Genomic DNA, 15,755 nt, shown 5'->3' on the forward strand with positions numbered 1-15,755 from the left:
GAGAGTCAAGTGAGACGAGCCAGGCTTTCCAAGCAGACCGACTCTAACAGCTCTACACCAAAACCTTACAATAAACCACTGTAGCTATGTGGAGATTTAAAAAACACCATGATTTAACTTTAATCACAAACATCTTATTTTACCTGTCTCATAGTTTCCTATAATTTCCTAGAAAGTACATTGATAGGGATGTCCCTGGAAAGAACTTTTTAAATTGGTATCAATTACAAGGAAAGTTGAGTTGGTTTATTTTTTAATAATGAATCATAATTAACTGCTATTATAAGTCAGTGCAAGGTAGGTCAGCTTTTTCTCAACTTTTACTTTGGCTTAAATTGAGCACTTCTTTTAAAGAGATTTCACTGGAAAATCAAAAGCTGCTTCAAAGTTGGACACAACTAACTGATCTCAACGGTCTCAGAACTTTGTCCTATTCTCTACTTGCACAATGTGTGACATATATCCATTTTGTGAACTTCACATCAGCTCTACAGTAACATTACCTTTGCCTCTGACCTTAGTGTTCAAAGTGCTTTTTCACAGTACATATTGTTAATACTATTTACTGTTCATTTTTGTATATTGTGTTATGATAATTTTAATAATGAGGTGCTAAAATGAAAAAAATAACTGTCAAGTGTATGAGGGCAGTCAGCTCTATGGAGCTTTGCTGCTCGCTTTCGCAAAGCAGTGTACTTTAATATTTTTGGCAGCTCTTCAAAGCACCGAATGCCAAAGAGAGCCATAGCAGCCGAACATTAGCTAAGCTTTGAAAGTCAGGCTAATATTGGTGCTACACTGAGTGACTTGCTAATGCCGCTAATGGTTATCTAAGACAGTGAGGTGATCTTTACTAACATTAATACTACTAAATATATGTGCAAAGCTAACTGTGAAAAATTGAGTAACATTAACTTGGGCAGCACGGTGGTGCAGTGGTTGGTGTTGTTGCCTCACAGCAAGAGGGTTACTGTTACTGTTACAGAGGCATGTTCTCCCCGTGTCAGCGTGGGTGTTCTTCAGGTGCTCCGGCTTCCTCCCACAGTCCAACGACATGCAGGTTAATTGGTGACTCTTAATTACCCATAGGTGTGAATGTGAACGTGAATGGTTGTCTGTCTCTATGTGTCAGCCCTGTGATAGTCTGGTGACCTGTCCAGGGTGTACCCCGCCTCTCGCCCAATGACAGCTGGGATACGCTACAGCCCCCCACGACCCCTAACAGGATAAACGGTTACAGAAATTAATTAATTAATTGACTTAAGGATGATGAAAAAGCCATTTGATCACTAAGGTCAGTTTGTAAGATGGATTTATGTCACACTGCACTGTGCAAGTAAAGACTCGCCTACTTTGCACCAAATCACGTGATTCTTTCCAGGAAATTTTCCAAAATTTTTATTCTTCCTTCATTCAACTTGATATCTGTGCTCATCTAAAGGTGAAATTAAAAGTCACAGTTAATGTGCAGCTTGATTAATCTAAAACACCCCCATCCCTGGCTGCAGCAGATGTGTGAGTGTATAAATAAGTATGTACCCAAGTCTGCCCAGCTGCTCCAGTTCAGGCACTGGGGGTCCGTAGATTTCAACTTGAAGAGGCTTGTAGTGGTACAAAACTTCCTCTATCCTGGGCGCAGGCTGAAGAGACACCGTCTGACGCTGGAAAAAAAACAAAAAAAAAAACAATGGTGAGACATCATTCAACACAGGACAATAATCTTCATTGTCTCAGTGTAGTATTCACTGTAACACTGGAAACTGCAGCCATGGCACAATCAGGATGACACAAACAGGGAAAAAAAACAATTTCGAAAAGGCTTACTGTCAATCAAACTGCAGCATTAACAACCTCCAGTTCTGGACGGACTGGTTTGGCAAAAAGAGTTTTGTCTAACAACATTTTCACTCTCCCCAGGCTCTGCTGGTTTGGTGGAGAAACCTTCCTGAAACAATGACTGAGCATGTTCTTAGTGGTCAACACAGCATTGGCAACTCAACAACTATTCCTGATGTGAACCTGATCAAGAAGGAACAAACATAATGCAGGGGAACTGTGGTGGATTTGATGAGGAAATGTAATTCCTGATAACAGAGAGTGTACTTTGGTCAAACTTGACTTTTACCATGAAATCACCAAAAGACAAATCAACCGACAAAGTATAAATGTAGAAGAGGAAGTTAATGTTTAATCAAATTAAGTTTGGAAAGCTAGTGTAAGTGCTTTGTTCTCTGTGTTGAGCTGTGATTGTTTGCTTTTTTTTGCACTGTTGTTCTATGAATTCATGTAAAACAATGTAGATCCAGCCTGGGTGAAACTGAATGTCACTGAAATAAGGCAAATTCTCAGGATTGTTTAACTTACAGAAGTTTTATAAAATGCTACACTGCTGGGTCTCCTATAGTGTTAATTTTGTCAGCTATCTTTTTAATTTATTCTTAAACCCTTTTTGGACTGGACTAGTATTTGTAATAATTGCAGAGGTTGTCTGTGATCTTAATTCTGTGTGTAATTTGTCAAGTTAAAATTCAAAATTACCTACCATATTTCACCAAACACAGAGGTGATGTTACAGCATTAGTACCACGTATTTTTTCTCCGTGCCTCTTTTCTGTTCAAGAATTATAGAAGCTGCATGGCAATTCTAAGTGACAAGTCTGACAGCATTTTGGGCGCAAATTCAGGAGGCTCATCTCGCTACACAACATGGAGACTAATTGGCAGAAAGAACAAGCTCAAATCCATCAGAAGAGCGAACCCTCGAAAGATGATGAGATGGATAATATTTGTGGCAGAATCAGTTATGGTTGTTTAACCCACATTTAAAAGAAAAAAGGAGGTTAACACTGCATGTCACTGCTAGTGATGCTGTTTAAGAGTTTGTGCTTCGTGTAAAGTGGAATTACGAATGACTGCGCTCATCATATCTGCAGAATAATGCCAGTAAATCTGAGTGAAATACAGACTTCTCTTAGCCTGTGCAAATGCGCCGGATGAAACACAGACATGGGGGTCATTTCTAAATCACATTAGGTCCCCTGGTAATACTAGTCCTGTGTCATACGTCCTTGTTGTTTTTTTCATTAGTCACGTTCATCCTGTTTTCTTTTGTTGTCAAGTTTTAATTGACTAAAAGTCTGTTTTTTAGTCTTGTCTTAAGAACTATTCGGACAGGATTGGTTTTACATAGGGATGTGGACTAATGTCAGTTTACCACAGGATGTCTGTAATATAAATGTCCGATTCGCACAGGACAAGAAATCTCCTAATTCTACCAGAGATGGGAGTGGTAACTCCGTTTGCGCCCTGGACTCACCTCCCTGTCAGCATGTGCGTGCTATGTGTTGGTGGAGCAGGGCATAAGGCATCAGCTGAAGGATAATAATAATAATAATAATAATAATAATAATAATAATGATTAGCCCAATATGAAATATTGCCCATGATCAGGATTGTGCGTACACAACGATTAGCAATATGAATTTATATTAGGCCTACCTAACACAACCAAAAGTCTTGTGGCTCTGAAAAGTGCTTTCTTCTCGACCTTTTTAATTGGTCTCCCACGTAGGGCTGTGCGATCATTAGAAGAATGTCTACTATCACGACTTCTGACAACACCGAATGCTTCTTCAAGCGTCTCCATCATTGAAAAAACGCAGAAAACTAGTTGAAAGCATGGAAAAATGGTTGTAAACAGGACATGACGAAATATTTACATACATTTTTACAGAGGATTGCGTTCACATGGGATTAATATTACCCAAGGTATTTTCTCCAGACCATTTCACAGAAGGTAAAAGTCGCCATAATTTTTACTGATATCCGTAATGATTACAGACATGCCGCGTTTGGATGGGACTAAAATCCCCGTTAATAATTACTTTACCCCATGTCTCCACGTTAAACTAATCCCGTCCGAATCAGGCTTTAGTCAAAGAAAACCATAACTGTTCTAATATAGTTTTAGTCAATGAAAACTGTTGACTTTTATAGTCTTTTTTTAGACATTTCAGTCAATCTAGTCTAGCCTATGACCTTATCACTCACTCCCAAGTCCTGTTGTTATCTTTGTTAACTTCAACTTTTTAGGAAGTAAGTTACTTCAAGTCTTCCTGACTGGGCTCATTGTGTGCTGCCAGTGTAGTCCTGATATGACACACACAGCACAGAAAACAGAACGGCTTCATTTAACAAAAAAAAAGAGTTCATAGTATAGTTAAGTTTTTATTTCTTTAACTGCATTTTATTCTCGTCTTTTTATCCTCAACAATAGTGCATGTTGACATTGTCACAGTTAGTGTGTAATGAGGTTGGTATAATCTCGTCTTAATCATGGAAGTGAAAGGTTGTTGATGGTTGAAGGTTGCTTTCGTAAACAAAATGAACACTGGCCTCATACAGTCATAAGACCTGCAGTATCATGTACAGAAAACTGTAGTCTGGTTTATAAAAACCCCTTCGATCCTTAAGTACTCAAAGTGGTGATTTCAGCCGCGCTACTCCAGTTCCTAATGCTCTGGACCATGGCGATGGAGTGAGAAACATGATACTTCTTAAGGACACTGTAGAATTGTTCGATTTGGGGCTCTGCCATCAAAGGGGAATTTCCACACAGCATCAGACCACTTTGTTTTCTCCGGCATTAAAGTAATGAGACTCAAAAGAAAAAGTCGGACTCATGAAACAAACCTGGAATTAAAAAGATGATGTCTAAACAAACACTGCCTTTTTGAGAGAGAAGCAAAGGAGCTCGGAGACAAAGGAAAGATTAAAAAAAAGATAAGAGAGAAAGCAAAGAGAAGAGTAGTGGGGAAGTATAAACAACAGAACACAGAGGGGAGCTGATGAAAACCAAACTAAACGAGTAACATGTGCCCCGCGGCTTCAGACAGCCTGCCTTCACACATGCTTTGGCCCGTAAGAGCACACACACGGGGAAATAAAGCAACCAAAGCTGAGCTGGAAGTTACAAAAGCACCGAGTGATGAGCACTGAGACAGCAGTAGATGCAGAGTCTCTGAGCCAAACACAACATGATGGTAATTGTTCTAACCAGGACAGCCTGTAGGATAGTCAGATGAAGAAAATTTATACTGTACTCTTATAATGTTATAAATCATCAATATTTACTGTTAAAGAACTTACTGACATGTTTTGTTTTTTTTTTCGAAATATGTGCATTCGTTATCCTCGTTATTGGTCTCCAAACAGTTCATGGCTCTGTCCAGCAGCTGTATCTCAGCCTCTGCTGGGAAGAGCCAAGACGTTTAGGGGCCAACAACAACGAAAACGAATACGCATATTTAGATAAAAAATGTCAGTAAGCATAAAGCAACGTATGTTTTTTTAATCTGGAGAAAGAATTTTTCAGTCAAAGATGAAACAACAAAGGCATTATGGATTATAGCGTGATTTGCAGTGTTCGCCCCATTGACTCCAACAGAACTGACACCAAAGTATAGCTCCTCAAATGCTGTCACTGTCGTCATGACCATTCATTCTGTCCCATCTTCCCCTGTAGGGTCGGGCAATGTGACAGTATGTACCGTTACTACATGGCTTTGTCAAATAGTAATTTCTGATTGGCCAATTATAGTTATTTCTGATCAGCAGACCACTGGTATGAATAACAGACCATTGCTATGGACGCAGTTCTGATCACAGACGCTTTAAGAAAGCATTAAAATAATTTTTAAAACATAAACATCATTGTAAAAAGTGGGATAACGTACAGCGAGTAGGTTGTTATTGTGAAATGAACCCCTTCAGAGAGATCCAAAGTCCTGTATCATCCCATACTTAGAAGATATACTAAATGGTGTTTACTGTCAGAGATCAATTAATCACACCGTTTGTACAGAATTACCTACTATCTAATATCTCTGGCTATATTAAATCATTGTGGGCAACACTGCAAATCAATGAGCAGGACTTCTTTAAGGCAGTATTGGGTTGTGTAGAATTTTAACATCAGTGTACCGAAGTACGTCCACTGTATCAGCTTAACAAAAGACACTACTGTGAACGCATTTTATACAGTCACTCCGTTGATTTTTTTCAGAAAATGTAGTATATTACGATATATCAATGTCACAATATAAAATGTCCAGAATGACGTTCAACTGTCTTTACAGAGCGAGCCTGAACCTGTCGCATTCAGCTGTGGTTTATACATGGCAGGTGGAGGGGTAGCAAGGGATAGCGACAGTGGCATGATGTAGGTAAGTGAAAATGTTGTGATATTTCTGCTTTTGTATCTGTTACTTATTCAGTCTCTCTTTCAAACTCAGCGCCAACTAACTTCGAACAATGTTCAAATGCTGCTTGGACAAGAATGGATACTTGTAGCGTGTGTCATTGCATCATCCACCTGGTTGTCATATTTCCATCATTGCAAAGACAAAAGCTAGATGTTAGAAGGTGTTATTGGATTATTTGGCCAATGAGAAAGGGGCTTCACTGTGTCCAAAATAATAAGAAAAACAAAACACCCAATCAACTATTTGACTGAGGAACAGATGGGTATTTCTGCCTGTTGCCCTGTTTTTTAACACTATTGAAATGTTTTAGATTAAGATTGTTGGATTTTTTTTCCTTAAAAACACAAATGCTGGTTGACACACACTTCTCTGTGGTTTTCATTCAACCTTTAACCCCAAGGTGCCAGTGATCCTCTATCCTGTCCCATCCATTCATCCAACACAGTGGAGCCCCACCACAGGCTAATGAAACCCAGACCACCAGACCCGAGCCCAGTCACTCTCCCTCACTTAAGCACTCCTTTAGTCTCTCCATCCATCTTCTTCCAGACTTTCAGCACTGTTTAACCCTCCTACTGCGCCAATCAAAGAGACGCAGTGGGACGAAGGGGTGGAGGGAGAAGCAGAAGAAGAAAAGTTCACAATGTTGGAGCGGCAGAAAAAGAGAGAGGCAAATTGGGAGCTGCAGATAGCTAAAGGGCAGTAAATCAGATTTTTGAGCGACAGACAGAACACAGCCAACCCCCAGTCCAGAGAAATTTCTGTTGCATTCCTCTGCAAAGGCACCTTGAAAACTGGCAGAGACACATCATCACGAACAAACACAGCATAAGTCATGCATACACAAGAACAGGCCTTGCTCCGCTGAATATATTCACACACAAAAAAAATGTAATTTAATGATCTGTAGTGCTTCCAAGCTGCTTTGACGCAACGCTGCTCATCTATCATCATCCCAGACCTGCTCTGTCCTCCACTCCACCTAATAATACTGCTGAAACTTTCAATCATGAACTCATCATGTCCTATTAAAAGCTTGTGTGAATTACGTCGTATGAATGTTGTTTTCCGAATGCTCTGGTGAAAGAAAGCAACAGGAGGGGAGAGAGAGGGGACCCCAGCCAGGCCCAGCAGAGCAGAAATGGCTGAGGGACTAGGGGCCACTGGAACAACACCACTGCAAGAGCCAACACAAACATCTGCTTTTTACATCACAGAGGCCCATCTTACTACCTACACAACATTATGTGTGCCCGCCTGATGCTTTCAAGTTTGTGTATAACTTGGTACTTAAGACTCTTATAATACCCCTGTGACACTAAAATGAAACTCTGGGGGTCGTCAATCTTAATAAAACCGCAGGGGAGGATGATTTAAGGAAATCACCATTGCGCCAGAGAGATTAGTCCTGCTTCTCCTCGTGTTGTGACCCTCTTACATCTAACCTCCAGATAGAGTTTTAGTGATCAAGCAATACCAGCTTCAATTTCTAGGAGAGGAGTCGTTTTAAAAGGTCAAGCAAAGCCGTCACTGGTGCCTCTCCTCCTGCTGGTGGAAGAGACAGGTGTGCTGGCTTGGAGAACTGTTAAGCACTCTGTGCCTCTGTGGGGGGGGGTTGAGTTCAGCTCGTGATGCGCTGTCATGTTACTCTTTCTTAACGCTGCTGTCCATCTTAGCAGTGCCATCTGGGAAAGCAACAGGGTTAACCCATCTGACAGAGGGACAGAACGGACATTCATGTGACTTTTACTGGACAGGGGTCTCATAAAAGTCACTTTACTTTTAAGGTTTGAGAGGTCTGCCCCACGGGGCACAGCACCAAAGTCGTCACTAAAAACAAGAGATTGATGGGGTCAAGGTGCTAATGGGTTGGACAAGTCAGATTGTTCAAACTCACTTCTATAGAAGTTTTTTATGCAACTTTGCTTGTTTTATCACCAGCCAATGATCCCAGTGTTCTGAAGTATGACGTCAGGTATCACCTTGATGCTTTCACCTGTGGGTGGGTGATATGATCAAAATCTTCAATTGTGGTACATATCACGGTAACAATATATATCACGATACAGTAATTATTCCATAACTTCATTAAGAAATGGCTTGAAATAACCGTACTTCATCATATTTGATTCTTTTCTTCTTTCATGTTCAACTTCCACACAAACAAATAACAACTGCCTCACGAGACGAAACTTGAGTTACAAGCAAGACTTAAAAAACAGTAAAACTAAGTTTATTTAAAATGGAAGTTTTAAGGTTTCTGTGAACAATAATGTCAAGTGTTAAAGGTTTCTGAATTTACAACTTGATGCTCTTCCTCCATGTCTACTCAAATCAGGTAAACTTCCAAGGCAAATGGATTTGCGGGATTACTCAAGAATCGTGAGATCACGCAAGGATCATGAGATCACGTGAGAATCCAGCCCTGATTTGCTACATAGCCTGCCCCAAATGGCTCTGCTATAGAAACAGTTGAGTCAAATCTCTACCCGTAAACACATTTCTACTGTCGCGTGTTATTTACCGTCATATCACCCAGCGCTACTTTTACCATTTGTACTTTTAAATGTTGTTAAAGACACAAAGTGCTACTCGGTGAAGAAGGAGGTTTTAATCCATGTCCACAATGCCAATCTTGGTCAAAAGCTCACTGGACAACAGCTCAACTCATGGGTCACCACTAAGAATTCCACTAGAAACACGTGCCCCCTGCCCACACACAAACACACACACACACAAACACACACACTGCACGATCATCAGCACTCTCCAGGCTCCCCATCTATCCTCTGACTTTGCAGCTCAGCAGGACACATCAAGGTCGCTTGGAGACTAACCTCTCTATCAGCACCTCCCCACCACATCCACACATACACACACAACCACATACTGTTGTGTGGTTCCTGAGGGTCTGAGGGGCCACAGCTGGCTCCAGCAGCGTTCCAGAGGCAGTGAGACCCTCGTCACTAATGCACAAAGTGGTAATGAGAACAATAGAAAGGGAAACAGTGATCACCATAGTATAGGGGATAAAATTAATAAGCCTCGTTAGGGGCCAGCGTAGTGCCATCCCATCCTCCGCCCTCACTTCCACCTTCTGCCCTGGCACTACCAGTGCTTCTGTATGGATAAAGAGCTTTGGGCTGCCCACTGGCCCACTGAGCAGCAAGTAGCAAGTGTAAAAGCTGCTGCCCACACAGTGCCTCCCCTCGCCTTACAAGTTTAAATATAACTGCCTGTCCAGTGGCAGCTGCCCCAGCGCAAAGCCCCTAAAGCTGACAACTCCTTTTTCCGCTGGCCTGGGCTAGTTCTGCCTGTGGGCAAGGGTTGCTGAGGCCAACCTGACAGGGCCAAGCTAGGGGCAGGGGCAGAGGTGTGAATGCCCACATGTGCTAGTGCCAATCAGGGCTGACGGTTCCCTTTACCCCCTGAGGTGACCCCCTATCCCCAACCTACATGCCAGCAATTCAATAAAAAGGGAAAGGCCACAGGGCAAGAGGTTGTGCACTCCCCCACATAAAACCTTTGCTTTGTGAATGCTTTAAAAGAAACAACAACAAAAACACAAATATCTGTGTCTGGTACTTTCTGTCCCAAGAGTGTGAATAAGGAAAATGAAAATACCACTGGAGGTAGTGAAAGAGTGAGTGGGGGTTGGGGGTAGTATGTAGCGACAACCTCACAGGTAAAACAGGTTAGGCCAGTCTGCCAGAGTAAAGTAAAGCAGAGCTCGGCCTGCGCTGAGGAGTATGTCTACCGAGCAGAGGTCACTGTAGAGGACAACTTAACCAAGTAAATCAGGCCTGAGCAAACAAGCTCACACCATTTGTATGTGTGTGAGTGTGTACTTTTGTTTGTGTTTTCTATGGTAGTCAAATCCCACTGCCTAAGTGTAGAATGGAATAAAGCCAGAGAGAACCCAGGGTTATTTCAGTCAGCTACACATCTATGTTTAGGGATAAACTTTCCACCCACATTGGGCTGATTGTGTGTGTGAGTTGCACTTTGTTTGTGTGTGTGCCCCGTCTGCTTTCATTAGGTGCCCATGCCGGCCTCGTCAGGTATGTCAGCTGCTCTGCCGCCTGTGAGGAGTGGATTGCGGCCCAGCAGTGCTGGAACCAAGGACCTTTCATCTAAGGTGGCGCTGAAAGCTGCCCCAAGGTGGAGAGATTCCCCATCGGTCAACCGCTTTCAGGAATGGGACACTGTAGCAGCTGAGGACGATCCCCAACCTCACACACACACTCTCAGACTGGAAAACTCAAAACCTTTATTGGCACAAACAAACAAATCCAACATGCTTTAAAGACACATTCACTCATACAAAGCTTAAATTAAATGTAATTTATATGCTAATAACCCTCATCTCATGTCTGTGTTTTGCTCTGAGCAGGTGCCAAACACTCTTGTCATCATGACTCTTGTCATTGTGCTTGGCACTGACGCTGGTCTTATGTGTCAGACAACAAGCAACCTGTTTAAACAGTGAAAAGCTGCCTCCCTCCCACACAGAGAGTCTCTTTTGATATCAGCGGACGTCTTTTTTTAAAAAGACACTTTATTCTTCAAAGGATGTTTACTCAGACTGGGTGATGGGAGTGTGCGTTTATGTGTGTGCACGCACCCGCACAAGGGTATGTGTGCGTCTCGGTTCAATAGAGTGCCTACAAAGTGAGGGATTACTGAGTGATTCCAGACCATTCCTGAGGCAAGACCAGGCCCATCCCACCTCACATCACACCTGGACCGAGACTACTTTCCCTCAGGATCGGCTAACTTCCACAAGCATCCGTTCACCAACATGTTAACACGCAAGTAGAATAACCAGGATTAGGGCTGGAGTCCCCTTTAGCAACCCCTGGAAAATCACCCGGGCAAAGAGTAGTGCCAGAATAGCTGAGATGTCCCCATGCGTGTTCTCAGTAAACAACATGACACAACTAGATGCTATATTAGATCACTCTTTAAATAAAGATCAGGGAAGCTGAGGAGGAATTGGCATCCTCACGTTCCATGGATCTGAAGCCTCAAAGACAGGCAGATATGCCATTCCACCATTGACGGCTCACCTTGGCCCGGGGTGAAGCAGCTGGCTGAAGTGCTAACTGACTAACTGACTGGTGAACTTGCAAAAACATCACCAAAAACATCCAGATGAAAAAACAAGAGGTCATACATCAGCCCTCCGTCCATTCATCACTGTCAGTCTGTTTCTGCTTTGTGTAAATGCTTCACAAGAAAGTACTGATACTGGGGCTTCTACTAACAAATATTTTGATGGTCAATTAGTCTTTCTCGATTTTTTCCCCCAAATAAATGTGTTATTTTTGTAGTGAAAACTATCCATCACAATTTCTCAGAGCCCAAAATGAAAGTAGTTGTGTTTCCATTCAACTGTCAAGTGACTTTTAAGCTTTTAAACTTGTGCAATGTCACAAAAAAGAAATGCGAATTAGGACCGTTTTCATCATCTGGTTTGGAGCGAATAAACTAGGCTACCCAAAGTGTAGTTTTATCAGAAGATGGTGGTATAGGCTACGCTTACTGCATGACTGTAATCTGCCAGTAAAAAAAATATAAAAGTAGGGGTTGTGAACTGGAAACTAAACCTATCTACAAGGGAAAAATAGTGAGAGGTCTTCAAGAATTTGTTGCAATTATCCGTCCATCCATCCATCCATCTTCATCCACTTATCTGGGGCCGGGTCACGGGGGCAGCAGGCCGAGCGAAGTACCCCAGACGTCCCTCTCCCCAACAATGCTTTCCAGCTCCTCCTGGAGGATCCCAAGGTGTTCCCAGGCCAGATGACAAATGTAATCCCTCCAGCATGTCCTCGGTCTACCCCTGGGCATCCTACCAGTGGGACGTGCCCAGAACACCTCTAACGGGAGGTGCCCAGGAGGCATCCTGATCAGATGCCCAAACCACCTCAACTGTCCCCTTTCAATGCGAAGGAGCAGCTGTATTCCGAGCTCCCTCCGAATGTCCGAGCTCCTTACCCTATGGCTAAGGCTGAGCCCAGCCACCCCATAGAGGAAATTCATTTCGGCCACTTATATCCGCAATCTCATTCTTTCGGTCACTACCCACTACCATAGGTGAGGGTTGGGACATAGATGGACCAGTGAATCGAAAGTTCACCTTCTTGCTCTTGTTGTTTCAATTAGGCAAATTTTAACTGTTCTTTTATGTCAGCTAGTATTGGTTTTAGTAATTAATGACATCCAGAGACACATACAAAATTTGTCATAATTAGAATATCCAGGAAGACGTCGGCAATGGAAACAGCTGATCAGTCATGTGACTTAAATGCTCACTACGTCAGAACTTATTCAGTGAAGGTGTTTGTTTCCACATCCCATTTATACCAAAAACTATCTCAAGCAAATGTCAAAACTATTTTGCACAACTGAGGAAGTTTTATCAAATGGCCGTTTCCATACAGCTTTCATAATGTGATACCATAAATGAAAAAAGGTGTTGACTATGTTTTTGTTTTATTATGGATCCCCATTAGTCTTCACCAAGTGAAGACTATTCTTCCTGGGGTCCGGAAACCAAAACATGGCTATTGTCAAATTGCTTGTTTTAGCTGACCAACAGTAAAAACCCAAATTTTGCAATAATAAAAAAACAAAGTAAATGACTGCAACTTCACATCTGAGAAGCTGGAATTATGGGTTGTTTTGCATTTTTACTTGATAAATGACTTGAGTGACCGGTGTTGTGCACTGGGTGCTCATACCTTTGGCGAACAGTTAGCTAAGCACATCAGTTTGCAACTTAAGATCTTGAAATTAAACGCCATTTACTCTCACTACAGTTAACGCCACTTGTTTATGGCACCCAAGGATTTACACCACTCAGCATGCCGACACAACGCTAAAGCAAGTTCATGTGAATATTTGAAGTGCTTCTATGAACAAATCAGCCCATTACAGATTCTAATGGGACCGCCAGGTCTCAAAAAACCAAGTCAGAAAATCAGTACATTGTCAATGACTTTGAAACAACATATTGAGTCTTGGGAAATATCCTCAAGTGACCAATTACCACAAGATTTCATTTTAATTTAAAAAAGACTTGAACATGAACTAGTTGGGACTGTGAACTAAGCTTAAAAATTCAAATTGTGAACTATGAAGATAAACTAGTTCATTTTGAAGCACTTTACTGAACTCTGAGCTACCTCTTGTGAAGTGTGAATGTACACAAAAGTTAAAGTGACAGAATATTAAAATGACTGCCTATTAATTTTCTGGCCAATGACATTTCAGCACTAATTGAAATTCCTGTCAGTGAAGAAAGGAGCACAAATCAGCTTAAATGTGTGTAAAGACATATCATGGAAATGTGGCCCAGCTTTAGAAATGTGTTTTTACATTTGCCTCCCCTAATTTCTGCTGAAGAAAAACTGAACCCTTGCTTGGAACAAGGGACCACAAGCTAGCAGATAAATGAATTCCAGCAATCTGCAGGAATCCACCGCTCTGTGCTGAAACCCCACCAAGTCAAACAGAAGTCATTCTTATGGACTCTGAAGTGAAGGGAAATCCAAACCCACACGTTCCCTTGACTCAAGACTCTCAGTCCAACACAGCAGATGCATGGTGAGAGCTCTGCTACACCAACAGGAGCTCAGGGACGGGAGGATGAAGAGAAATGGGAAGAACGAAGCGAGGAAAAACAGCCACGGATGAAGCCAAGAGCAACACGATCGTGCTGTTTCTCTCTCCATCAGCAAGTTTAACTTCATGCTGTATATCAAGGGGGTGAGAGTCAGAGTACCAAATCCTCCATTTGGATCAGTTCAATGCTTTCCACTGGTGGTGGATGAACCAGTTGTGTCTTTGGGGTTTAATGGGTAAATTAATGTTTTTGTAAAGTCTCACCAATTATCACTGCATCTGAGCGTTTAACCAAAATCCTTTAAAGTGCTATACCAGTGGAAAACACATTAAAACGGGCAGGATAGGCAAACAGATGGGAACAGAGAGCGTTGGGTTATACCTGAGTATGTCAAAACCTTGCTCGAGCTTGAGCCTAGGTGAGTACTAAGCAGATATCTCTCCCACGCATCACTGCACCGTGTGAAGACAACCATGCCTCATGAGGGTTGCTGGGGAGGGGGTGGGGATGATGACACAGCCTATCTCATCACAGTAAAATGAAAATAAACGACTGAAAACCTGAGCGATAGCCAAATGGAAGGTCTCTCAAGACGCGATGAGCACAAAGCTGTGAGCTCAGAGCGGCCAGAGCCCTGAGCCCACATGCTCTCTGTGTGGGTCCCACCGTTCGCCCACAGGAATGTGATGACATGACTGAAGGGGTGAGGGCCCTGTTCCCACACTGGAGAAGCACCAGACATGGAGGAACATCCTCCCTTTGAAGGTCTGGACCATTATCACTGCTCCATTGTCAACAAGCACTCCACATGAAGTTTAAATTAGCACTAAACTAAATTCCCATCGAGACCTTCGTAACTGTTCAGACCTACCGTAGCACTAATGGACAGAGATACACATACATGTGACCTTAACCTGCGTGGGCTCATTGTAAATATAGTAGCCATTTGTTATTTATGGTACGTATAGCTTCTTCAAGCTCTCATGTTTCACTGTGCTCACGCTGCTCTCACCTGAAGCTGTAAAGCGCAGTAAGACAAATGCATGTTAAAGTTGTTTTCAGACCGACATTACCCCTGCGTGAAACAACGTAGCTTCCTCATTCATTTTAATAAGCTGATGCAGTAGGGGTGCCAAAGCAGAGGGAGCTGGGGAAAAAAATCAGACCTGGCCCAACTTTTGTACATTCCTGGTAGATTACTTTTTGATTGCTGCCATGATAACTTTGCAGACTTGTTAAATGCTTACTCATACTACTACTGCTGTCCAGTGTTTTGGAATCAGATAAGCCTTCAAACTCATGGATGGATCTTTGGCCACATCCACACCAATATGTTTTTCGCTTTAAATGATTGTTTATTAACAAAAACGATCTCCATCCAGATAAGCCTTGTAGCACCATTTCAGAAATAATTTTCAGCCATTTCTAAATGCCTGAAAACACATATCAAATGACAATTCGCATACACTGACCCTGTACGTGCCGATGTAAATGGAAAGCAGATTGTCTACTTTGCGGTTGGTTGCTTCATTCCAGAAAATACTACGGAGATGGCGAAAAAATGAGACCAGCGATTTCTTTGCTTGGACAGACGACAAAGTGGAACCGTCACTGAAAGTAACATGAGTATAAGGTGGTCAAGGTGTCGGAAAGCAGATTGGGAGTCCTTAAGCATGGGCAGCACTGCCTGTATAAGCAGTGCATTGTGTTGCAGAACCTTAGAGCAGCCACACTGCCCGTGCGAGATATTGATAATAATACAGATGTTATCAACTTTCAGTGCAATTTCAATGTCTTTATCTGTCACGGAGATGAAAAAATAGAGATAATTCTTTTTAACTCAACCTTTCCTGTTTCCATTT

At 42.2% G+C, this 15,755-nt stretch overlaps 1 protein-coding gene across 1 annotated transcript in view; it reads right to left on the reverse strand.

Annotated features, from left to right (window-relative positions):
* Positions 1-15,755, reverse strand: part of mnat1 (MNAT1 component of CDK activating kinase) — a 48,194-nt gene that overhangs the window by 15,952 nt on the left and 16,487 nt on the right. The window contains exon 8 of the mRNA XM_049595723.1: positions 1,540-1,661. Within this exon, the coding sequence (XP_049451680.1) occupies positions 1,540-1,661 (122 nt within the window). The remainder of the gene's footprint in view (positions 1-1,539; positions 1,662-15,755) is intronic.

Source organism: Epinephelus fuscoguttatus, linkage group LG14 (assembly GCF_011397635.1).
Source record: "Epinephelus fuscoguttatus linkage group LG14, E.fuscoguttatus.final_Chr_v1".
NCBI classification, from domain to species: Eukaryota; Metazoa; Chordata; class Actinopteri; order Perciformes; family Serranidae; genus Epinephelus; species Epinephelus fuscoguttatus.